Consider the following 27998-nt stretch of genomic DNA (forward strand, 5'->3'; position numbering starts at 1 on the left):
ATCAAACTAAGAGAATAAACTAGCATAAAATTATTCCATAGTCAAAGTTAACATTGAATATTTAGTCTCTTGATTTGTGGTTAAAAAGTTCTTTCTACTGTGCTATGTTGGCTTCTGATCTCTAAGTTCAGAAGTCAGAGCACAATAATAAGGAATATAAGGGGCCAAGTTAGTAACACACTGGCAGGGAAGGAGATTCAATGCCAAACCAGAGTTACCTGGCAGTGATGCCTTATCAGCTCCCATGTCTATATAGAATTGGTTCCAGGTTCTGGGGTGAAGAAGATCTAAAAGGTATGGACAGATTGGACATTCTCACAAAGGTTAAATAAATTCAGGGCGGGGATCCAGGAAGAACATTAGATGAAAATCTCTGGAAAATTCATAGTTGAGAAGTGTTATAAATCAAACTTCCTTTTGTCAAGTCTTTACCAATATCCAATCATCTTATGTCCTACTTTAGTTCCAATAAACAGTGTCAAGGTTATAGATGTGACAAGTTGATTCATGACATTAGTTATGTTCTGTATTGTCTCTCTGACATAGAAGGCAGAACCAAATTCTTCTGAGGAGAGCAGAAGTAATTATGTATTCTTTCCCTAATGCCATTGGGTTAACAGCAGACTTACTCATATGCTTTGCTTTCAGGTGGTTTATGAAGCATGTTTAAGTATCAAAGTTAGGAAATGGAACAGAACATTCAGATTCTGATTTTAATGGAGTCAAATGCTCCGGAATATAACACTCAACCAAATTTAGGGACTTACTCATTTTTCAAACTCATCCCAGGTATAACTGTGTACCTCAATTACAGTTTTCTTACTGAGACTGCTCACAGCTATTGTTTACCCTAAACATCTTTTAAGAATCCTTGATAGAGAATTTAATCAGCAGCTTCCCTTCTTCTAAATGTTCTTGTTTTCTATTAAAGCAACATCAAAAGCATCCATAAATGTGCTCCCTTTTAATATAGGGCAGTAAATCTGAACCTGCTTTGACTAAATTGGCATTTCTCTTCTACTCCTTATTTTGGTTATTGTAGCATGGCAAACGTGCTTACAAAGTGTCATGATTTATTGGATCCATGGCATCAAAGAAAAGGATAGTCATCTTTCTAGGATCTTTTAAAAAGTGTAATCACCACTTATATATGAGAGAACAACCAAATAAAATTAAAGTTCAGTTTATCCTTCATTTTTATATGTCTGTTTTCTCAGTGAAGACCAAGGCAGGTAAATTGCGGTTTCTGGGGGTAAGTGCAAATAGGGAGCAGAAAGAAATTAGTGATCCTCTCTACCAAAAAGGGATGAATGGAATAGAGAAAATCGTGACCATTTTACTGGATATTTACTGAGATAATCTCACTGAGCCTTGAAGAATAAGTATCAACTTTTCTTGAAAAGTTCTTGGGATAGAGACCAACATTTACAAAGGCATTGGACATTCTTTTGAATTTATGCTATGAGAAGGGAACTGCAGAAAAAGAAGTTTGGCAAAGTTATTTGAGAATAAGATAAGCTTGACACTCATGACTTTATTCTATGTTTTTTGTTTTTGTTTTTGTTTTTGCTACATTAGTTTGTCGAACAGCAAAGTTATTATCAGAAGAATGTTTTAGGAAGACTATTCAGTCTTCAGCTGGAAGGTCCATTAAAGAAAGGATAACAACTTCGGGTGACAAATGAGAACTTATTTCAATGGCTCACATAAAAGGACTTGAATTAATGAAGTGCTGTAAAGTCTAAGAAGGGAGTTTCAATTTAAGAGAGATTTAGGAGAAAGAACGAATACCTTTTTGTGACCATGAGTAGAGTAGGCACATTTTGGAGTCATGATAATGTGAAACATTTCTGTATAGTGTACACTATGTGCCAAGCACTCGTTCAAGTGTTTAATATATGTATATAATGTGTAGCTTTTTTGTCATGTGAACTTTATTAGATACAATTATTATGCTTGTTTTTCAGTTGAGAAAATTAAGACACACAGATAAATAAATCTGTTAATAAGTGGTAAATACAAATTTTGAAAACAGGTGATTCGCTTCTAAAAACTATGGTTTTAATCACTGCTAACCATTATGCTGATCTACCTAGGGAGAATAGGAGAATTTAGGTATAAGTTACATTTATCCATGTGTAAATATCAAAGAGGTAATTGGAAGTATGATAATGGAATCCAAAAAAGGTGTCAAGGCTGAACATAAGAGATGTGGAATGCTTCAGTGTATGAGGAATGCTTCAGTGTATAAGTGTTAGTAGAAATCACAAGTATGTCCAAGAAATGATGCAGACTTCTACTGACCCAAATGAGAATAGTAGGGAATTTCAGAGAGCTTGATGGCATCAGGAATACCTACATGTAGACCGTTTCATAGTGTTAAACTACTTTATTGTTTCATGAATGTTTGTTTTTATACTTCGTATAAATACTGTAAATAAATATAAATTTATTTGATCAAAATGTTTAGAAATATGTGGTACATGCCTGCACAGTAACATACTAATCCCAGATATTAACAGCAAATTTAAGTAAGTTGAGAGTAGTAACCAATATTTAGCTATGATTGAATCTAGATTTGAATAAAGTTTCTAAAGAAGTTTTACTATTGCCATAAGACAGTTGGAAATAATCATTTGTCTTTCCTGGTAAATGAACATTTGGACAATAAATTGTGAAGTCTGGGGCTAGCTAAGATTTATGAGCTATCTAGGCACATAAGCAGGATTGATACTTTACTTTCTATGTTATTATAAAAGTTCATTACCTAAATTCTTGACTATTCCATAGCACATCTTATCTCTTTGTCAGTTCCAATAAAATATGCATTCATGAAGGCTGAGATATAACTTGTTTGTATCACTACCAATAATAGTTTATCCAGTGGATAAACTATTAAGCTTCTATATACAGTGTAAGAGCTTTTCCATAAATTGAAATGGACGTTGCCCACAAACCCAAGTTATACCAAATCATCTTGATAAATGAAAGGACAAAATAAATAAGAAACTATGAAATATTAGAATCAGCTAATTTTTACTCAAGCTGCATTATCTGTACCATTGTTAAGGGATACTTTCTTTACATGCAATAAGATTCTGAATAAGAATTCTATAAAACAAACAACAATAACGACAACAACAACAAAACTCCAAGCATTTTCAATTTGCCAAAGTTCTGGTACAGGTTACCTTGTTACTTCTGCTTAATTCAGACTAAACCCCCAAATCAGACATAATTACCAGATATCATAAAGGAGAAAAATTCAGAAACCTGATACAATTGTAAACAGAACAATGAAATAAAGAAAATATAAATGTGAGTCAGGACAAATTATCTCCATGGAATCAATAGATTCATTCCTGAGAATCCTGAAAGTAAAGGGAGACTAACAAAGTGTATTTTCTCATCTCCTTGCAAAATAAAGTCTTTATTCCTTGTTTGAATACCATATTTCCTGAAGAATTGAAGATATATTCAAAGATACCTTTTTTTTAAATTTTATTTTTTCAGTGTTCCAAGATTCATTGCTTATGCACCACACCCAGTGCTCCATGCAGTACATGTTCTCCTTAATACCCATCACCAGACTCACCTATCCCCCATCCCTCTCCTCTCCAAAACCTCAGTTTGTTTCTCAGAGTCTGCAGTCTCTCATGTTTCATCTCCCCCTCCAATTTCCCCCAATTCATTTCTCCTTTCCTTCTCCCAATGTCCTTCATGTTATTCCTTATGTTCCACCAGTAAGTGAAATCATATGTTAATTAACTCCCTCTGCTTGACTTATTTCACTCAGCATAAAATCCTCTAGTCCCATCCATGTTGATGCAAAAGTTGGGTATTCATCCTTTCTGATGGAGATGTAATATTCCATTGTATTTATGGACCATATCTTCTTTATCCATTCATCTCTTTGAAGGGCGTCTTGGCTCTTTGCACAGTCTGATTATTATGGCCATTGCTGCTATGAACATTGGAGTACACATCGCCCTTCTTTTCACGACATCTGTATCTTTGGGGTAAATGCCCAGTAGTGCAAATGCAGGGTCATAGGGTATCTCCATTTTTAATTTCTTTTTTTTTAATTATTTATTTATTTATTTATTTGTCAGAGAGAGAGAGAGAGAGAGCGCGTGCACTCACAGACAGAGACAGAGGGAGAAGCAGGCTCCCTGGTGAGCAAGGAGCCCGATGTGGGACTCAATCCCAGGATGCTGGGATCATGACCTGAGCTGAAGGCAGCTGCTTAACCAACTGAGCCACCCAGGCATCCCCATTTTTAATTTCTTAAGGAATATCCATGCTGTTTTCCAAAATAGCTGCACCAACTTGCATTCCCACCAACAGTGTAAGAGGGTTCCCCTTTCTCCACATCCTCTCCCAACACTTGTTATTTACTGTCTTATTAATTTTGGCCACTCTAACTCATGCAAGGTGGTATCTCAATGTGGTTTTGATTTGAATCTCCCTGATGGCTAATGATGATGAACACTTTTTTCATGTGTCTGTTAACCATTTGTATATCTTCTTTGGAGAAGTGTCTGTTCATGTCTTCTGCCCACTTTTTGACATGACTATCTGGTTTTCTTGAGTGTTGAGTTTGAGGAGTTCTTTATAGATCTTGGATATCAGCCCTTTGTAGTATCATCTGAAAATATCTTCTTCCATTCTGTGAGTTACCTTTTTGTTTTGTTGACTGTTTCTTTTGCTGTGCAGAAGCTTTTGATCCTGAAGTCCCAAAAGTTCATTTTCACTTTTGTTTCCTTTGCCTTTGGAGACATGTTTAGAAACAAGTTGCTGTGACCAATGTTGAAGAGATTATCGCCTATGTTCTCCTCTAGGATTTTGATATATTCAAATGTACTTCTTTAAAACAAAGGATGAGTGTCACAGCCCCAAATTTCCTAGGCCTTAATAACCCATATTTATAGTGAGAGAAATAAATTTCACTCTTTTACAACTTTGTAACTTCAGTTGCTTGTGGAAGTGTAAGAAGGTGTATTCATATATGTTCAAAACCAAGTATCTCTCTGGCCATTGCTCCTTCTCCAGTTGGCCATCTCTTTTCTCTCAGCGATGTCCTGGTTCTATTCAGTGGTGACATCTTTAGTTCTGCAGTGCTGGGGCCCAGTGTCTGCTCTAAAAAACCAGAGTTCCTGAAAATGAATGACTACTTATCTTCTCCTGGGACCTAATCAGTGTTTACCAAATGTGAAAATTCTGAGTATCTAAGATCTTTCACTCTTAAGGGAGCTTGCCTTTGTGCCTCAATCAACATTTTTCTCTTGACCTCTTTCCATTCTTCCAGAATGTTAACCTCTCCTATTTTAGTGACTTCTCTGCCCATGTTTTTGTTTCTTTCTCAGAATATCGTTGAACAATATCTGCATAACTTGTTGATTTGGTCATCTATATAGTCACAGTTTTCATTGAAATGATATATTATTTTGCATTAAAACCTGGATTTTATAGGTAGAAATAGAAATGAATTGATTGAGTATGGTGTGGTTCCACAGGTAAAATAGTTTAGGATTCAAAGTTCAGGGGCAGGATGAAGTAAGTGTAGGTGAGCAATAGCAAAAGTAGTGGTCATGTTTACATAAAGATATGATCTGGGAAATTAAGAAGTCAGTGCAAAGCTTAGTGCCTATAGTATGAGACTTATAGTAAGGACAGTCTTATGTTCTCAAACAAAAAGCACTGAAGAAAAATAACTGCAACCAAAGTTTCCAAGATGGTTGGAACATGGAACACCAGCAATGAGACTGATGACATCATCTTCATCTGAACTATTTTAGAATGGGAATAGAAAATTGGCAATAAGATGTGAAAAGAAGAAGGCTGTTAATGCCAAGTAACACAATTTATTATCAATGATTTCAACCATAATTAGAAGTCCATATAATGGTTGTTCCAAGGTTTCATAATGTTATTTAACTTGAGTTCTTTCCATATTCCCCTCTGTCATCATCTATATTTGTTGCATTCTCTCTCTCTCTCAAAATTTCAATATAGATACAGAAGCCAAATTTCAAGTTTTTGCACAACTACTTTTAAGAAGTAAAGAATGATATTTCCCTTTTTTATGACATGATCTTTAATTATATAAAGAATCTTTTCCAGAATCATCCTAGAAAGTCTGCTGACTTTCCCTTATCCTGTCAGTGAAGACTAAGTCATATGAAACACCCATAGACCAATCATTTTTTAAGGATGCTAGACCAATCATGATTTATCCTTCAAGTTTGGTCATATTTCTGCCTAAATAAATATAGCATTTAGTTGTCAAGGAAAAAGGGGAAAATGACTATGAGCACAGAAATCACTATGGAAAATGAACCAAAGCATAGTTTCAGTTCCTAAAGGAGAATATCTCGGACTTTTTCCTTTTCCTTTTTTTTTTTTTTTTCTGCAGTAACACAAATTTCAAATGCAGAACATATTTCCCAAGAGAAGGGCCACTTCACTGAACACTGTATTGATAAAGTGGGATAATAGCTTGATTACTAGGAACCTAGTTTTAACTCTCCCCTTCTTCCTCACTTCAGGAAGTATATCAAAATGCAAGTGAATGAAAGGATATAATTAGAGAGATAACCCTGATGCCACTCTAATTTGTGGAAAAACAGTAAATCATTCTCCAATTTCAGTATTTGAACTATTATTATTACCAGCAAATTATGGACCCTGTGACACATGTCACAAGTAATTGAAATGCAACAGTGTGTCTAGACCTCTAGGTTAAAAGCTTTGATCTAGAGGATAACCCTCTTCTTTTTCATAGCCACTGTGTTTTTCATTACAGCGCTGCATTTCTTGGATCTATGAATGTTCAAAACTGAATGGTGAGATTAAAGAGAAAAGAGAAAAGAAAATGCATGGCATCTCAAGTGGGCAACACACACACATATGCATACACACATACACATTCACCCCATAACACTCAGTTCATTGATGATTAGGTATGTAATAAAACAATTGTCTATAAATACAGAGATTTACCTGTAAATTCAAATAGTTTTTGTCACAAAAGCCAATCTTTATCCTGAAAAGGTACAATTAAGATTCAGTAGGAAAGTTATTGTGTACTCACATCTGGCACTCATTTCTGAAGGACAAGAGTTATTCCGGGGAATGCCATTCAGAGTAAATGAGTGGAGATTATTATCAGAGTTATGTGGTCAGGATAAAAACCAAAAGGCTCCCTGACTAAAGAGAAGAGATATCTCACTGCAAAATATTTGAGGTAAAGTAAAAAGAATAGGTTGGAAGATCTCAGCCCCAAATGAGAAAAGACATTGGACTAAATTCTAAAACATTTCCTATTTTGAGAGTTAGCACAAGATGATTAAAAACAAAAAACAAAAACACAGAGGATTAGGAATTACATATATTTGGCTTTGATCCCAACTTTACCTCTTTCTGCCTGTGTGACCACACACAAGACACTGAAATTCTCTGAGTCATAGTTCTTAGCTAAATTATCTGATAAATGGGAAAAATGATACCTATCTCACAGAATTGTTATGAAGGTTTTAGATAATATTTTAAGTGTGTGGGTTTGACATAAATTTACAAAATGGGGAGCATTATTAATAACTTCATCTTTCCACATTCTTTTACTTTTTGCAATAACCAATGGGAGAGAGAAGTTCTTGTTTTCAAAATCTTGATAATCATCATAATGATAGTGAATCAGCATATATACAGTAGCTTGTGCCATACATGTACTTAATCTATCTTCATGGCAATCCTATGAGGTAGATGTGGCTTTTCTATTTTACAGAGGAGAAAACTGAGATTAGGGAAATATTTGTTTGGATTCATGTAGTTTATCTCCAGAGCCAAACTTGTTTCTTTTGTTGTTGACATTAGCCATACAGACATGTGTAAGGTAATATCTCATTGTAGTTTTGATTTTCATTTTCCTGATGATAAGTGATAATGAACATCTTTTTTTTGTGTCGGTGGCCATATGGATATGGTTTTGGAAAAATGCCCATCATGTCTTCTGCCCATTTTTTAATTGGATTATTTGTTTTTTGGATAGAGTCTTATAAGTTCTTTTTATACTTTGAATACTAATCCTTTATTGGATACGTCATCTGCAAATATCCTCTCCCATTCCATATGTTGTGTTTTAGTTTTGTTGTTCCTTTAACTGCAGAAATTTTTTATTTTGATGTAACCCTAATAATTTACTTTTGCTTTTATTTCCCTTGCCTCAAGAGTCATATCTAGAAAGAAGTTGCTACAGCTGACATCAAAGAAGTTACTGCTTGTGTTCTTTTCTAGGATTTTTATGGTTTCAGGTCCGACATTTAGATCTTTCTCTGTATGGTATAAAAAGGTTATCCTGTTCATTCTTTTGGATGTTGCTGACCAGTTTTTCCAATACTATTTGTTGAAGAGACTTTTACCCATCCATTTGTTGAAGATTCTTTACTGCTTTGTTGAAGATTAAAGATTTAATTTTTTAGTTCATTTCAGAGAGAGGGAGAGCACCAGCAGGGTGGTGGGGTGGGGGAGGTAAAGGGAGAGGGAGAAGCAGACTTCCCAATGAGCAGGGAGGCTGACATGGTGTGGGTCTCCATCCCAGGAGACTGAGCTACCAGGTGCCCCTGCTTTTTTGAAGATTAATTGACCATATAGTTGTGGATTCATTTCTGAATTTTATATTCTGCTCTATTTATCTGTGTATCTGTTTCTGTGCCAGTACCATATGGCTTTGATTACTACAGCTTTGTAATATAACTTGAAGTCTGGAATTTCGATGCCTCTAGCTTTCCTTCTCTTTTTCAAACTTGATTTGGCTATTCATGATCTTTTGCAGTTCCATACAAATTTTAGGATTCTTTGTTCTAGTTCTGTGAAAAATGCTGTTTGTTTGTCTGTTTGTTTTGATAGGTGTTGCATTATGTGTGTAGATAGCTTTAGATACTATATACATTTTAATAATATTTGTTTTTATAATCCATGAGCATGGGATATCTTTCCATTAACACATGTGTCATCTTCAATTTTTTCCATCCATGTTTTATAGTTTTCAGAGTACAGGTTTTTCATCTCTTTGATCAAGTTTATTCCTAGGTGTCTTATATTTGTTACAATTATAAATGAGATTGTTTTCTTAATTTCTCTTTCTGCTGCTTCATGATCAGTGTACAGAATGTAATAGATTTCTGTACATTGTTTTTTAATCCTGTGACTTCATTGAATTTGTGTATCAGTTCTAGCAATTTTTTGGTGAAGTCTTGAGTTTTCTAGATAAAGTATCATGTCATCTGAAAATAGTGGAAGTTTCACTTCTGACCAATTTGGATTCTTTTACTTCTTTTTTGTTGTCTGGTTGCTGTGACTAGGATTTCCAGTACTATGTTGACTAAAAGTGGTGAGAGTGAACATCCTTGTCTAGTTCCTTACCTTAGGGGAAAAGCTCTCAGTTTTGTTTTTTTTTTTTTTCCCACTGAGTATGAAGTCTGCTATGGGTTTTTCAAATAAGGCCTTTATTATGTTGAGGTATGTTCCCTCTAAACCTTCTTTGTTGAAGGATTTAATCATGAATGGGTGTTGTACTTTGTCAAATGTTTTCTCTACATATATTGAAATGAGCATATAGTTCTTATCCTTTCTTTTACTGATGTGATGTATCACATTAATTGATTTGAGAATATTGAACCACCCTTGCAATGTGGGCTTTATTCTTTAAACTCACACAGAGGCTTAGATCACAGTGATTAAAAAAAACACACAGGGCTTCATCCTTCTATTGCCTGCTTAATTCCAGTGCCCAGGGGATAGTTTGGATGCCTATTGCTTTGGTTTGGGTCTTGCTGCCAGCAAAGTTTCCCATATTCTAAGCAGCTGGGAGGGCAACAAGCAGCTGCTCTGAAATGTGTTTGAATCTCATCCCCTCAACGAGGAAACAGCTGTGCTTATCTAGGGAAAGACTCTGGAAGATTGTTTTGTGCTTTATAAGATACTTTAGGCAGGATGAGAGCGATTTCTGATTTGAAAAGAGACTAAATTCAAGATGAGAACTTTTTAGTATTTCCCCATTGTCGACACTTTCCCAGTTTCTGATATTCTCTCAGATACAAAGTTTGTGAGTCTTAAACAAATAGAAGACAGTTGTTTTAAAGACACTTTGTTTTCCTCAAGGTATATTTTTCACACCTGACATATTCCATACCTCGCATCTGAGACAACAGCATTTTGTTGCTCTAGGCTTCTCCTGGAATAATTTCTGAAGCACTGCTTTGTCTTGTTACCTGCTGCCCTTTCCTTCTAGTGTGTGGATGAAGCAATAATCATATGAGTTAATACTGCTGCTTCTTATCCTAGATTTAAACCACTAACACAGTACATAATTGTAGTTTCTGTAGGCCATAGCAAGCATGGGGCTGGAGTACTACCTAGATGTACTAGTTAAATGAGACTATGGAAAACATATTAAAAAGATACACAGGAGTCCAGAAAACTGGCCGCTTTCGCATAGATTTTGTTATAGCTATTGTCTAAAGCTAGTCATATTTCCATTATAGCTCTTACTTCCTAGATAATTATGAAATTGTTTTAATTAAAAAATAGAAGCCAATACTTTGTTTCATAGAGTCATGTTAAACCATGATCAAATCTTCAAAGAGTCTGGAAAAGCTGGGTTACAAAATAAATTGCAATATGAGGCAGGATTTCAGATGTACTTCAACAAAACAATAGGGAAGCTGACATTTTACTTAAAATCAGAAAACCACATTCTATATATAAATAGTGTGTAACCTAATGTATATAAGTAATGATTTAAAGTTTATTTATGTACCCTTTTTACTCCTGCAGTCTCTATTTTCCTAACAAAATACCAGAATTTTTCTAGAGAAGCATAGGCATGTTTGACAGGATATTACAGATTTTCTGTATGCAAAAGCATTGAGAGTTAAACAAGCCATCACTCTCCTATGTTTTATTTTATTGACAGAGGTAGGGAAAATAACTACTTGACTTTGGTAAATATTTCTTTGATTGAATGAGAGCACAGACGTATGAACTTCCTTTTAAAATACACATTAGGGGGGTGCCTGGGTGGCTCAGTGGGTTAAGCTTCTGTCTTCAGCTCAGGTCGTGATCTCAGGGTCCTGGGATCGAGCCCCACATCGGGCTCTCTGCACAGCAGGGAGCCTGCTTCTCCCATCTCTCTCTGCCTGCTTCTCTGCCTACTTGTGATCTCTGTCTTTAAAAAAACAAAACAAAAAAAAAACAAAAACACTACGTTAGGGGCACCTGGGTGGCTCAGTGGGTGAAAGCTTCTGCCTTTGGCTCAGGTCATGATCTCAGGGTCCTGGGATTGAGCCCCACATCGGGCTCTCTGCTTAGCAGGGAGCCTGCTTCCCTCTCTCTCTCTCTGCCTGCTTGTGACCTCTGTCTGTCAAATAAATAAAATATTTTAAAAAATTAATAAAATAAAGTACATGTTATACTCACAGAAATGTTAAAGTAAGTACAATGACATTTTATGAATGAAACAATGGCATATTGAGATTGAGAAGACATAAAATCTCATTTCGCTAGTCATGATTACTATTGCTTTCAGAACCTTTCTCAGCAAAGATTTTTTGACTGCTCATTTCTAGCTCAGTTTAACCAATGGGAGAGAATTGGTAGACTATTGATAAACAATCATCTACTTTTGGTGTTTAGCTACTTTCACGGTCTCATCTTTTTAATATCCTTTCATGCCAGGAATGATAACAGTTCATGCTGCTGCTACTAAGTTGAGAATTACCTGGCAATGATCAAGTTCCTGTATTACATTCTGTGTTTGAAATACCTGGAATAGTTTCTATTTTCCTCACTGGACCCTGACCAATATTTTCACTAAAGGACCATGATAAACAGAGCTAGTCTCATGCTGATTTGAGAAATATGGTGTGGTGGTGGTGGTGGTGGTGGTGGTGGCGGTGTGTGTGTGTGTGTTGGGAGTCACGGTACTTGTCCCTCCACCTTTCATGGTCAAGAAATGTTCTTCTGCTGTCCTTAGGTTTTCAAAACATGGATAGAATTTGTCTTCAGTTTTGTTTCATCAAAATCTCTGAATTATATAATGTATTATTTGCCAGTTCACCTTAAAAACTCTTATAAGACATGGCTTCATTTTGTGCATATGTATGTTTATGTGATGTGTAAAACCCTACCTTAGCACATTATAAATGTTATCACACTTAATTTTAACAACCAACTCTGAAATATATTTTTATTATAATTACACTGAAAGGAAACATGTGGATCTTTTTGCCTTATGATGACTCTAATGTTAGATGAAAATGGAATGCTATAACAACATATAAAAAGATGATCCAGCTTATTCTAGGTATCATTGAATTGATTCCCTGAGAAAATGATATTAATGTGAGACCTAATTAGGGAAAGGGAGTCCTCTGATGTAAGGAGAAGTTATTTCTCAACAAATGGGATGGCTTATGAACAGGATTGGAGGTGAGAAAAAAAATGTGTGGCATATTTGGAAATGAAAATATTTTAGTCTAGTTTAGTTTCATTTTATGACTGGGTCACATAATATAAAAGCAAAAAATAAAGTTGAGTAAGCAAAATGAGAGAAGATTACCGAAGGCTTTGTAACTTATAACAAAAAGTTTAGAAAAAAGATAAATTTTAAAATCCAATGCAAACCCAGCAGTGTATTGTAAAACAATTGGATTTGTTTTTAGAGATTAGGTAATGTTTGCCTTATTGTGGGAAATGAATCTGAGAGGAAGGAAAATGCAGAGATAGAGCCCAGAAACATATTGCAGTCGTGCAAGTTAAAGAAGATAACTAGGGTGGTGATGGTAGAGAAGGAAAGATAATTGGATTGGATTGAGGGCTGTGTTAACTGAATAGAGGTGATTGGTGAAGGACGATGATGAGTCAAAGGTGATTTGTAGTTTTTGCTTATGTAGTTGACGGGTTAATATTTCCTTAAGAGCTAAGATAATGAATTTTGAGAATCATATTCATAATTATAAGCAAATTAATCATAATTGTAGCCTTGGAAGTCCATGAGTGGACTTAGACTGAGAGGGAATAGTGAGGGGAGAGTTTAAAACCCAGATACTTAAGGAACATCTGGGAAAAACATCCTGCACAGGAAAGTTCTACATTGTGCAAAATGAATGGTAAATGGATAAACTAGATGAAACTAGGAAGAAAGTTTGTTTGTTTTTTTAAGATTTTATTTATTTATCTGACAGAGAGAGATCACAAGTAGGCAGAGAAGCAGGCTGAGACAGAAGGGGAAGCAGGCTCTCCACCTAGCAGAGAGCCTGACATGGAGCTCGATCCCAGCACCCTGAAACCATGACCTGAACCGAAGGCAGTGGCTTAACCCACGGAGCCACCCGGGTGCCCCAGGAAGAAATTTTTTAACAAGGATAAACTATTCAGCAGTTCTGATTAAGAACCCATGAAACATAAAGACTAAAATTCATGCTAAAATGAGAAAACTCCATTTCTGTATGGAATGTGGTGGCTTAGGAAAAACCAATGGCTCCACCACAAACAACTAGAAAGCCAGATAAGAGACATTTAGAATAAGCACAACATATTTATCATGGCTATATTTGGATCCTCTAAAGAAAAAGAAGAAAAAAGGAAACAAAACCAATATTCAAGGAAATCATAGCTTAGAATTTCCCCTTACTGAGCAGATTAACTCATGAATTCATGACAACCAGAGATGTAAAAGGAAAAAAAAAAAATTCTGGCAACTAGGTACATCACAGTCAAACCACTGATGAAAAAGAAGTCAGTTAATATCTTAAAGGCAACCAGAGAGGAAAGACCTGCTCTTTCTTCAAAGGAAATTTGTGAAAACTTATTAACAGCCTTCTCAAAAGAAATGATGGAATCTTGAAGAAAATGGAATGATCTCTTTAAGGTGAAAGAATATAAGTGCCAGTCTAGAATTCTATAACTAAGAATAATACACTTCAGAAATAAAACTGAAGTAAAGATTCTTTAAAAAAAAAAAAAAAACTGATGGTATTTCTCACTATCAGTCCATTTGAAAAAGAAATACTAAGGATAGATTTTTATATAGAAAGAAAATCTTCTAAAATGGAAACATGGAAATGTAAGGGAAAATATACATATGTGAGAAAATTTTTAAAAATCTGGCAGTACAAAAAAATACTATAATTGCTCTATTGAGTTTAAAATCTGTTTAGAAGTAAAATTCATTATAACTATATTGTAAAATTGATATGAATAAGAAGAATTAGAATTTTCCATATTATAGTATTACAGAAGAATGATAAAAATAATCTTTATGCATGTATTTTTAAAAGATTTATTTATTTATTTTAGAGAGAGAACAGAGTGTGTGAGCATGGGGAGATGGTGAGTGAGACTGCAAGAGTCCCCAACCAGACTCCCAGCTCAGTGTGGAGCCCAGTGCAGGGCTCAATCCCACAACCCAGAAATCATGACCTGAGCCAAAATCAGGAGTCAGACACTTAACAAACTGAGCCACCCAGGAGCTCCAAAGTAATACTTTATACTAAACCTTAGTAAATCAAAGAATGGTTTAATCTTTAGACTAACCAAAACAAAAGTAGTTAAAATGTATCTATAACTGAGGAGGTACTAGAGAAAGAAAATGGAAGAATATAAAATATTTCATTAGCCCAAAAGAAACAAGAGAGATGAAGATAGATAGTACATAAATACGTCAAACAAAATATGAATAGTAAAATAGTTGTAAACATAACCTGACTTTGTAACTATATTACATAACAGGTAAATGAAAGAACAGGAAAGGACTAAAATGTCCAAACTGGAATAAAGAGAACATCATGCAATACTTGAAAAAGAGACATATTTAAATATAGATAGGAGTGCCTGGGTGATTCATTCAGTTGAGCACCCAACTCTTGATTTCTTTTCAGGTCATGAACTCAGAATTGCCAGATTGAGCTGCACATCAGACTCATGCTCAGCAGGGAGTCTGCATGAGATTCTCTCTCTCTCTCCCCCTTTGCCCCTCACCCTCTCGCTCATGTGCTCCTGGTTTCTCTCTCTATAAAAATAAATAAATAAATCTGGCTTTTCCTTTCTACCGTGAACAACCATAATGTTGAATGAAATATATATCTCTACTATTTTTAAATACTGGACAGTAAGTGTTAGAAGACTGAAAGTCCTGAGAAAAGGAAAAATTATGTGAAATATCTTCATCCAGAATTTCTTCTTGGAGAAAATTTGTGAACAGCAGAAATGTTGCAAGAAAAAAAAACCAAAAATGTAACCAAATCAAAATCAAAACAAAACCAATAATCTAGGAATCAAATGTATTTCTATGTATTAGCAATAAAAAATACAGTAACATTTTCAAAATAAATTTTATAGTAACATCAAAAGCAAAATATGAAGGGAGATTCATCATCATATATACAAGATGTTTAAACTAAAAATTATAAACTCTTGTTGAGAGAAACTAAACATTGAAAATTGGAAAGCTATATTATGTTCATAGAATGAGAATCAATATTTTTGTCATTTCTATCTAGATTAATCAATATATTAAACATAATAGAAATCAATATTCCCACAGGCATTTTTGTAGAATTTATCAAGCTGATTCTATAAGTTATGTAGAAATCCAAATACCTGAGATAGTTGAAACAATTGTTAAAAAGAACACATTTATATTGCATGTATTTTACTTCAAAACTTAATAATAGGGACGCCTGGGTGGTTCAGTTGGTTGAGTGGCTCTGGTCACGATCTCAGTATCCTGAGATTAAGCCCCACATAGGGCTCTATGCTCAGCCTAGACCCTGCTTGGCCCTTTCCCTCCCCCTCTGCTCCTCTCCCTGCTTCCAAGTTCATGCCCACATTCTCTCCCTTCGTCTCAAATAAATAAGTAAAACATGTATTTTAAAAAAAAATATAAAACTACAGTATTCAAAATAGTATGGTACTGGTATAAACATAGATATGGAAACTAATTGAAAGTCCAGAAATAGACAGATTATATATATATATATATATATATATATATATATATATGCTTTATTTAACTTTGACAATGGTTTTAAGATAACTTAAAAAGAAAATAAAAGCATTTTCACTAAATGGTACTTAAACAATTGGATATCTGTACAAAAAGAAAGAACAGTGCTGTATATTACTCCACAAACAAAAACCAATACAAAGTTGGCCATGAACTTAAATATAAATCTAAAACTCTGAACATCTAGAAGAAAACATAAAAGAAAAAAAAATAAAAGAAAGTTTTGGTAAACTCATTTGGTAGCCAAAAAATTTTCAGTGAGAAAGGAAAATCATTAAATAAAGAATAAAATAAGTTGATAAATTCCACTACATCAAATTTTAAAACTTGAGCTTTTTGAAAGACCGTTAAGAAAGGGAAAGAAAAATAACAAGCTGCGAGAAAATATTTGTAATATGAATATTTGACAAAGCACTTGTATACAGAATATATAAATAACACTAAAACTGAATAGAAAGATAGTCCAAACATGAGGCAAAATATTTAACAGATATTTCATTAAAGAAGATATGTGAATGTTCATTTAAGTACACTAAGATATCCTCAATATAATTAATAATCAGAGAAAAGCAACTAGATTACACATGACATTGTACTTTATACTGATTAGAGTGTGAAAAATATAGATAGAAAATATCAAATATGGCCAAGGGCATTGAGAATTGTAGCTCTCATATCATTGCTGGTGGAAATTTAAAATAAGAAAATAACTTTGGTGAACAGTTTTATTTCTTAAGTTAAACATACACTTAAAATACAACACAGCAGTTTTATTTCTAGATATTTTCCCAAGAGAAATAAAAACTTATGCTGTGAAGTAGTTGTGCAAGTCAACAGGTTAATGGATTGAAAGTTGTGGTATATGTATAAAATTTAAAACTCCTCAACAATAAAGAGAATAAACTACTAGTACATATAGTATGGTAATATGGTAAATATAAATAATGCTGAAAGATACAAAACGAAAAATGGACATAATCTAGATGTCCACTTATATGCAACCCTAGAAAATTTACATCTAATCTATAGTGATATAAAGCAGATCAGTGGCTACCTGATAGCTAAGATAGGAATTCTGGGCTTGGTTGATAAGAGGCTAGTGGAAGTTAGCTGGCATAATACAACATTGATTTAACAATACTACGATTCACATTCCTTTCTTGTGTACTTGACATATACCAAATTTAACCATATGTTGGGTCATAAAGAAAGCCTAAACAAATACCAAATTTTTGAAGCCATTCAGTTTGTTCTCCATTTATAGTAGTATTTTAGGGTAGGAATCAATAACAACAACAACAAAAGAAATCCTCCCTTTCTAGAAAATTTTAAAAAGTAATAAAAATAAATACATTGTCCATGAGGTAACTAAGAAATAAATGATAAGATATGAAAAACATTCTCTCTGAGGTAGAAGATACATGAAAAATGCCTGGTATCACCACTTCTGCACTGATAGTTCTACTTAGTGCAATAATGCAAAAGATAAAAAAGACAAAACTAATAAAAAAGAAACAGAATTGTTATTATTCATAGATTACATGCTTGAATACAGGAAAATCCAAAAACAATCTAGAAAAATGTGTAAGAACAATTAAGTGAATTTTGCACTATCTTGAGATGCAGGATAAACATAAGAGAATATATTCAGCTTCATTAGTTACCAATGAAATGCCACTTAAAATCTCGACTATAAACCTGCCAAAATGGTTAAAGTGAAAATTATGAAGAAAAAGTGTTGGTGAAGATATGCAGCAATTGGAACTATCATTTTTTGCTTGTAGAAGTATAAATTTGCAGGATCACTTCCAATTTTTATGTGGAAATAGCCAATAAAATGGAATATGTGCATTTTTATGACTCTGGATTGCACTTTCAGGTACATACACAATAAAATTTCATGTATTTGTTCACCAAAATACATGCAACAGAATATTCATAAATTGCTATTCATAATAGCCCTAAAGCACTTTAAAGTCCATCAACAGTAGAATGGTAAATAAACTATGATTTTTTTACATTGGGGATGTTTTTTCAGAATGAGAATTAGGTGATCTCATAAATGAAATTTGATTGAAAGAAACTAGATGCTTAAGATTATATATTGAATTATTTAATATGTATGTTAAATAATTCAATATACATGTTATATTAGATAATGTTGAATATTACATATTTTATATTTAAATGTAAAGTTTTATATTTACATATATTTATGTTATATATATTAATTATGCACTATATCATTTTTAATACATATGTCAATATCAATGTTATATATAAGTACATTTACACATATACTATATAATTCATGTCATACACAATACATTTAATTATGCATAATATTAAATATATATTATATATTCAATAATACATGATATCATTGTCTATTAGAAAAAAGAAAAATTACATATGTGAAAATAAGAAATTGCTTGAGAAGTGAGGAAAATACTGTCAGGGAATATAGCAAACCTTTTAACAAATCTGGTTGTGTTTTAAAGTAGGATTTTATGAACATTCAAATATTACATGAAAATGTCAATAAAAAGGAATATCATAAAGATGCAGTAGTATAAAAGAATTACTAATTGTGCACAGTCCCCAAGAAGGCAGGGAAAATAAAACCTAGAGCTCAGTTCGTAGCCCTGATTATAGACAGAACAAGAGATAACACTTTCATTTTAGTGGAACTGGCTAAGAATAAATGTTAGATTAAGTGGGGTTCATTTTGCCGCTTCTATTTTTGTTTCTAATTTGTTGTTGCTATTGTTTATTTCCTTGCTTTTTTGTTTTATATTTATTTTAGGTGAAATATTCTGCAGAACAGGTGAGAATACGAAGTGCTAGAAATGTGATGAAAGTAGAAATTTGAAAGAGTGTTTGGGTGGGGTGAGTGCAGTAACAGCTAGCTGAAGACACAACACAGCACTGTCTGTCAGCTTTGGGCTGGCGTCTGTCCATTTAATTGGAAACCAATTTACCCAGTGAAGGAATTCTCTAAAGGTGGGAGAAAGTCACTGATGATCAGCGCTAGGGCCATAAGCAGTTCTCTTCTACTAAATGTTTGTAGCAGAGGCAAATGAAACAAGGACTGTTGGCTGTTACTAATAGAGGGGTTAAAATGGTAGGCAGATGATCAAAAGAGATCTGAAAAACAGTAGGGATCTATGCACTGGAAATCCCTGCATGGATTGGAAAACTATGCCATTTGGATTTTTAGCTTCACAGAACCTACTTTTTCCTTGCGTTTCTCATGCAAGGGATGAGTGTAGGGTATAAGACTAATGCTGGTGCTCCTTTGCACTCAGTCCAGAGGTCTCACAGCCATCATCAAGATGTCGTGTTGAATACAGACAATAGATGTCTATGGAGAGGATAGACCTCAGTGCCCTGTCTGATGTTGGAGAGAAGAGAAACCACAGATTGGAACATGGATGTTGAGACAGGCTTGCCAAACCCTGCCCCTGCCTGCAAGCTCTACTACTCAGGAAAGAATATACTAATTTTTCTGAATTTGTGTAACTAGTGCCTGGGCTGTAATGGTTATAGAAAATTAGTTCTTCAGTGAAGTGTTCGCCTTCAAGTCAACATGGTTAAAAGATAGCTAAGAACTCATTAATGGTACCCACCATGGTTTTAGAACAGGTCTTTTCAAACAGAACGAAAAGGCATTCTGCGTAGCCACCTGAACTGGTGTTATTCTGTTTGTGATTATTTCCTTTTAAGATGATGCAAAATATTTTCAGCCTAGAGTATGTGCTTCAGAAAAAAATTAGCTTTGAAAATGGTTTTTGACAGGGCAATATTACAAACAAATAAATGTCATATTTCATTTTGTGTCTGGCTGTCTCAGTGGTGTTAAATTTCTTTAGTTATTCCATGCATTGATTTTCCCCCCTTTCTACTTAAGTTTTCCTTTTCTGTTGTCATGTTCTAATGGAGAGTTGGCAAGGGATGAATTTACTATGTGAATCCTACCAGTGGTCCTTTGGAAAAACTCTTCATATTTAAAGTGGAGCCACCTTCTCAATTTAATTATAAGCTTGACAATTTCAATTTGGATATGTAACTCCATTTTGACTAGCCTTAACAAAGTCTCTAATTTGATTTTCTTGTTAAGCCAGCCTGGCTGTTTAACATTTTTTAATGCATCTGAAAAGGGAAAATGCTTTCAATACAGGCCATTCTTCTAAAAACCTGTTCAGAAACAAAAGAATATGTTAACCAAGTATTGGGATAAAATCAGCTCCTCAAGAGAGGTTCAGAATTGATAATAGAAACATATTGAATTAGATGATGCATTTTTGCTGACAAATATATATTTAAGCATTTCCATTGGTGAGCAGCTACTTTTGTTAGGTCAATCTACAGGTGAAAATGACACCTGTAAGTTAGAAAGACTATAAAAATCTGAAAGTTTTTTAAGAAATATTTATGCTGTTGTTGTCTACCAACACACAGACACAGAGTCCTTTTATGTTACCTATGTTAACTTATTTCTAAATAATTTAATGGAAAAAATTAATTAAGCATTAAATAGATAATGCTTGGATAGGGAACCAAACCCTGGTTTCTTTCCTTTCTTTCTTTCTTTCCTTCCTTCCTTCCTTCCTTCCTTCCTTCCTTCCTTCCTTTCTTCCTTCCTTCCTTTCTTTCTTTCTCTCTTTCTTCTTTTTTTTTTTAATCATTTTTAAAACATCATGGTAAGTTTACTCTTTAATTCCCATCCTCTATTTCCCACATCCCCCACCTGTCTCTCCTCTGGTAACCATCAGCTTGTTTTCTACAGTTAAGAGTCTGTTTCTTAGTTTGTCTCTCTCTTTCTTTTTTCCTTTATTTATTTGTTTTGTTCTTAAGTTTCACACATGAGTGAAATCATATGGTATATTTCTTTCTTGGACTGAATTATTTCACCCAACATTATACTCTTTAGTTCCATCCATGTTGTTGCAAATGCCAACATTTCATTCCTTTTTATGGCCAAATAATATTTGTGTGCGTGTGTGTGTGTGTGTGTGTGTGTGTGTGTGTATACACATACATATCACATCTTCTTTATCCACTCATCTCTCAGTGGATACTTGGGCTACTTCCATATCTTGGCGATTCTAAATAAGGCTGCAATAAACATAGAGGGGCAGGTATCCCTTTGAATTAGCGTTTTTTTTTTTTTTTTTGTATTTTGGGGGTAATTACCCAGTAGTGTGATACCTGGATCATAGGATAGTTTTACTTTTTTGAGGAAACTCCATACTCTTTTCTACAGTGACTACAGTTTTACTTTTTTGAGGAAACTCCATACTCTTTTCTACAGTGACTCCATACTCTTTTCTACAGTTTGTATTCCCACCAACAATGTAAGAGGGTTCCTTTTTCTCCACATCCTCACTAATACTTGTTTCTTATGTTGCTGCTTTTAGCCATTCTGACAAGTGTAAGGTGATAGCTCATTGTAGTTTTGATTGTCCTGTTGATAAATGATGTTGAGCATCTTTTCATTGTCTGTTGGCCATCTGTATATCTTTGGAGAAATGTCTGTTCATATCTTCTGGCCATTTTTAAATTAGATTATTTGCTTTTGGGGTATTGAGCTGTATCAGTTCTTTCCCAATACTAGTTTCTATTGTAAGCCAAAGTAAACAAATTAATTTTGTTTGAGAATCAGAGAAAATTTGGTTTGTATTTAAATTATGACACATCTTAAAGATGAAATAATGTTATGCAGTTCTATGTCCTAGAATCTATAATACGGTTTGTTTATTTTTTTTCTTTGTCTTATTAAGATCTATATTTTAAAATTAAAAGTTTTGTTATAAAATAGTATTAATCTAAAGGTTTTTAAGTTGTTTGGAGCTTATAAGAATGACAGTTTCTATTTGCTATTTAAAAAAAAATCTCTTTAAAAAGTGATGGAATATAAACATTATCAAATCACCATCCTAACAAAATACCTTGGCAAGTAAGATAACTTACTTTTTTTTAGTACTAGTATACATTACAAAAATTCTATAACCTTCCCCAAATCCATTATTAGGTACTTAATTTTTAATTTTAGACATTATATTAATGTTACTGCAAGTTCTCCAACTACTCATACCTGAAAATAAACACTCATTGAAAGTGACATCTTACTGAAAAGCAGGGTATATAATGGGTAAGAGCACCAGGTACTTGCACAAGACTGCCTTGGCTCAGATTCCAGCTCTACCATTTAACAGCTGTATTGCCTTGAGCAAGCTACCAAACCTTCCAATTCCTTTGTTTCCTCATCCATAAAATGGATAGTAGTAGTACTTACCGCATAGGGTTACTGTGAGTAAATATATGTCAACTACTTAAAACAGGGCCAATACACAGGAAGCACACAATAGATATTATCAATTGTTATAAGTTATTATTATAATTGGAGCCAAACTCCACATATTTGCCTTTCAAGTACTGTGTTGTGCAGGTGCAACATCAACAAGGGGTCTTTAAGCTTAGGTAAACATTGAGACTCACAAGAATTTCATTGTCTACACTTGGCACCATTTTACCCAGGACGTTTTAGGAAAGGAAATACATCTTTTCAGGCAACAACAGGTTTTTCCCTCCACAGGAGTTCCAGTAGCAGTAGCTTTCATGGCAGCTCACACAGGGGTTGGGGAGGATGATTTCCCCAGGTGATAGCCCAGGTGCAAGGGGATGAGATCCACATCAATGGGAGTGAGTTTCACTTCCTGAGCATCCTCATATAAAATACATATCTGATAATATGGAGAGTTAGAATAGTATAGTACAAGGCATTCTGGTGTCTGACATAATGTAGATGAGAAACTTAGAAAATTAAAAGAAGGAATAATTACCTCATCTTTTTATTACTCTTGGCTATCAGTATCACAGTAGGATTTTGAGAAGGGTTTACCAGCAGGAGTTCCACCTTGTAGTTATGGAGGACTACATCACAGGTATTTAACACTGGGTTTTGTAAAAAGATCCATACTTTTTGTGTATAGTGGTCACATATGGACAAAAAGTTGATATTTTATGAGGAAAAATAAAATATCTTTATTGCTTTTGAACTACTGCTTTTCCGTAGCAAAACATTATAGACATATCTCTAAGTAGGATTGAACCTTTTGTCTGAGAACGTTTTTAGAATTGGACAAATTTGTACTGTAGCCTGGAATCACAGAATACATACTACAAAGCACAGCAAAGACACTAAAATAAACTAAGATTCCTATAAAATAGGACTCTATTTAGATTGTCATAATTTGGAATGTTTGCAAGATATATCTTACAGTTAGGGTAAGAGCCAATTTACCAAATGGTCGTCCTCTATTTATTTAGATTTTCAAAAAAAAGTGAGGCAGAGCTCACTAATTTATGTTTGGACATAGACAATATTGAGAAATTTACTGTAACATTAGTAGACCACTAAGCACAATTTTTTAAAAGATTTTATTTATTTATTTGACAGACAGAGATCACAAGTAGGTGGAGAAGCAGGCAGAGAGAGAGGGGGAAGCAGGCTCCCCACTGAGCAGAGAGCTGGATGCGGGGCTAGATCCCAGGACCCTGGGATCATGACCTGAGCCAAAGGCAGAGGCTTTAACCCACTGAGCCACCCAGGTGCCCCAAGCACAGTTATTTTAAAGCTACACCAGAGTTGTGAGAATAAGGACAAGTCACCAGCATAGGAAGAGTGGTTATTTTCCTATTTACTGTTGTAAGAGAACAGACTTCCAATTTCAATCAGAACCCTTTCTTTTAGGTCAAAAATTTCTTTTAAGAGTTATTTAAAACTTTGTCCATTATTATGGAAAAGGGGGTGGCTAGAAAACTTGAATGCACATATATACATATAATCTTTAAGAGGTTTGAGGTCTTAGAAGCCATTTTTGATCTTGGTTGATACTCTGACCAAGAACACTTCATCTAGATCACAGAGGAATGTTACCAGATGTTAGGGGAAAGTTGCTCCTTCTATGGTACACATTTTAAGTCGCATTCGCCTAAAAGAATATTCAATTAATGAAAGTGATTCATGATGGTATGAGAATTTTTGGACCTGAGTTTTATAGTCTGGTTGGTTTCCTGTACTAAGCCTTTAGAGTATATTAACATTCTTGTCTCTCACGATGCATTTGTAAAATTCAGAAAACTTTGTTCAATAGTTTGAACACGGAAATTCTAAAGTGATGCACTGTCTAGCTCAAATTTGACTTTGTTTTCACAATGAAAGTTCTATTGAATGCTTCCCTGGAAGAATTTTTTATCAAAGTGGACCTGGATAAGAAGACTTATAAAAAAATTTTGCAGACAAGGAAATCGTGCAGTTATTTTCCATGAGTAGGCTTGCACCACTGCTTGGACCTTGAACAGAATATCCTACAATTTGTTAGGCTTGTCTCTGTACCTTGCTTGTGAGGCCAGTGATTGGGCTAATAGCAGAGTGATGCATCTTAGCACACACAGCTCTTAGACTTCAAAGATCCGTATAGAATGCCTGACAAGCTTTCCTCATGAAATGGCAGCATTCTTGTAGCAATTGTTCTAATTTGTCTACAAAACTAGTCTTCACACTCTCCCAGGGGCATAATTGGTTCTATGGTTTTTCTGGGTTACCCAGAGGAGAAGTTTACTACAACCATTTAGAATTTTAAAATAAAAGGCTTTGTCAGAGGTGGCGTAAGAGATCACAATGGCACAGATAGGGCTTTGTTGATTCAATGAAGAACGAAGACAAACCAGTATCTACATTTTTTTTAAAAGATTTTATTTATTTATTTGACAGACAGAGATCACAAGCAGGCAGACAGGCAGGCAGAGAGAGGGAGAGGAGGAAGCAGGCTCCCCGCAGAGCAGAGAGCCCGATGCGGGACTCGATCCCAGGACCCTGAGATCATGACCTGAGCTGAAGGCAGCGGCTTAACCCACTGAGCCACCCAGGCACCCCCAGTATCTACATTTTAAGGCATGTAGATAAGATTACAAAGTCAAAAAGAGGAGACATGCATGTAAGAAGACAAGAAGCTAGAGAAGCCAAAGCCACTAATCAAATTCTGAATGATAGCAGGTCTCTAGAATGTTCTATGAAAGAAAGTCTTGATGGTAGCACAGAGCCCTTGGAGTAAATCAGATATATTCATGTTTGAGAGGGAAATCTTCCAAGGGTCCTCAATACTATTCATGTTAATTCATCATTTAGAAAAATTTTCTTCTCCTTATGGTGAGATTAGGAACTACTTAGAGAATCTAACTGGCTCCCAGGGGTTTTGAATAAAAATTGTTAATTATTAAAGGACAGATTTCAGCCTCTAATCTGTCCGTAGAAGAACATTAATAATGAAGTGCTTTATTCTATTCAAAGTCTAGTGTTCGTTCTTTAAAGCTGTGTACAGATTCAGAAGCTCTAAGTATCCTCTGAAATACGTGTCAGTGTTTCATGAAATCCTGTTTAATGTTTGCAGAGTATTTGTCATTCCTGCCACACGCACAGATTTTTACATTTCTGGCTTCAGTAAGTAAAATGACCTGAAGAGGTATAGTTGCCTAGTACTACTGCCTTTCCATTTACATATTTTTTGGTGTTACCTTTTCAAGAATTTCAAGCTTGGCATATAATGGAGCTAATTAAATTCTCTTCCTAGGAAGCAGCCAGCTAGACCACTGCCCCAGGCACATAACCTCAGCTTACTACTTTCCTTCGCTCATTTATTCTGTATGTGAGATGAGACTCCTTGAGCTGCAAAGGTAGAGTACTCAGGCCACGCAGCTGCTGATGAATTTTAGCAACACAGAGCCAGTGTTTGAGTCTCAGCCCCTGACAGCACACATCACAGAGAGGTGACAGTGGAGGCACAGCTTCCTGTGTGAGTTGGCTGGGGATGACAATCTGCCAAACTAAAATAATGGCAGAAGCATTAGTTGTAAAAAATGAGCCAACTCAGCTTAGCTCTACAGTGTTTTTCAAAATTCTAGGAATATCACTCCATTTCTCCCTGAGATTATTTTTGTGAACAATCCAGAAGACAACAATTAAAAACAAAATCATGTGGGAAACCATTTGTTTTAGTACTTTCATTAGTGCATCTTTATAATTAGACAATTTTGTCAGTCTTCCTAAGAAACAAAGGAAATGTATTTGATAACAATCAGCTATTTGGCAATCACTATACTAGGTCCTTGACACACATTATTTAACATTAATTAGTATTTTTTCTACTAAATATTTTAAGAAACTAGGATGAAAGTGGTTAAATGATTTGCCGAAATTCTAAGGCAGGTCTGGAATTTAAACTCAACTTTATTTGATTGAAAAGAGTTGGCTTTATCTACTTTAATACACTGCATGATAGGTTTGAAAGTTCTGTGTTTTAAAAGACACTTTTCGGTGAAAATATTTGGGAAAATTTGGTTAATGGACGTTAATGGTATACATGCATGTGTACACCTGTATGTGCTGTGTGTGTGTATAATACTTATCTGAAACTATAAATTTCCTAGAAGGAAGGTTTTCAGTTGCTATTTTTATAAAGCAAATTACACATATAATTGCTTTTCTTGAGGATTGCCATCTTTTATAAAAAGGGCTCAGAATTACCTTTGCATATAGGGAGATTCATTACAAAGAAAGCAGTGACCATCTAGATCTGGACCTTACAATATTATATAGAAGTTATAGCATCCATTTAATTGAAAACCAAGGATGGAAATTAATCTTTTTAAAATATCTCATCATAGTAACCGTTAGGCTTCATCAGGCTATTGATTATATAATCCTACTATATATTCATATCAAAAATAATAAATATTACTTTATTTTTTTAAAAAAGAGAATATGAATATATTTATATATCAGATAAATAAACAATAAATTTAGGCGGATGGATTAATGTAGATAATTTACACAGATACATAAAATAGGGATTAACTAATTTCTGGGGTGAAAACAAAGTGGAACATTTCAGTTTCTATAACATTAAATCTCTTTAAATTTCTGATTGCATTCTTGAATAATAGGTCTTTTTTCCTTCTTCAGTTGGACAGCGTCACCTCCCTGATCCAAGCAGCCAAAAATTTAATGAATGCTGTGGTGCAAACAGTGAAAATGTCTTACATTGCCTCAACGAAGATCATCCGAATTCAGAGTCCTGCTGGGCCCCGGCACCCAGTTGTGATGTGGAGAATGAAGGCTCCTGCAAAAAAGCCCTTGATTAAAAGAGAGAAGCCAGAGGAGACTTGTGCAGCTGTCAGACGAGGCTCAGCAAAGAAAAAAATCCACCCAGTGCAAGTCATGAGTGAATTTAGAGGACGGCATGTCTACTAAACCCACAATTCTACACTAGTGCCTATATTATAAAGTCCTGGTGAAACACAGTGTTTTAATTTTACACTTAATTAATTCTGTAAGTTCACTAACTTTTAGAATTTAATGCACAATTAACATGAAACATTGGAGGCAACATATATTTGGGATCACGTCATTGTCATCTCTGTCTGGCCAGCACCTAGTAAGTACACAATACATGCTTGCTGAATGAATGAACATTTTAGGTGTCATCCAGCTTTTCCTGTCACAGGCAGCATCTTACATTTGCTACCAAATGAACACTGGAGACTCAAATGAGTCCTAGTCTTCTGTAAAAGCTTAAGTACACTCACCTTATCATTTTGAATTAAAACATTGACATGAGCTCTTGACTTGGTTTTCAATGAAAGTGGAAGACTTCTTAAAGTATTTTCCCATTTAATCTCTATATTTTCTTTACCTGGCCTAACCTGACAGACATGTGTGATTCTCTTGATATCTAGAGATAATTTTTTTTTCAATCTCGAGATATCTGTATCTATTGCCAATTGATTAGGTTAACATCAGAAACTAACTAAGCTCAGCAGTCAAGTTCAGCCTTGATGATTAATGACGCATTTTTTTTTAACATTATAA

General features: G+C 34.5%; 1 protein-coding gene across 2 annotated transcripts in view; it reads left to right on the top strand.

Annotated features, from left to right (window-relative positions):
* The window catches only part of CTNNA3 (catenin alpha 3), a 1866967-nt gene extending 1839221 nt beyond the window's left edge, over nt 1-27746 (top strand). For both annotated transcript variants that reach the window (XM_059170124.1, XM_059170125.1), the window contains exon 18: nt 27093-27746. In XM_059170124.1, the coding sequence (XP_059026107.1) occupies nt 27093-27380 (288 nt within the window). In that variant the 3' untranslated portion in view covers nt 27381-27746. The remainder of the gene's footprint in view (nt 1-27092) is intronic.
* The last annotated feature ends 252 nt before the right edge of the window (nt 27747-27998 follow it).

Source organism: Mustela lutreola, chromosome 4 (assembly GCF_030435805.1).
Source record: "Mustela lutreola isolate mMusLut2 chromosome 4, mMusLut2.pri, whole genome shotgun sequence".
Lineage (NCBI taxonomy): Eukaryota > Metazoa > Chordata > Mammalia > Carnivora > Mustelidae > Mustela > Mustela lutreola.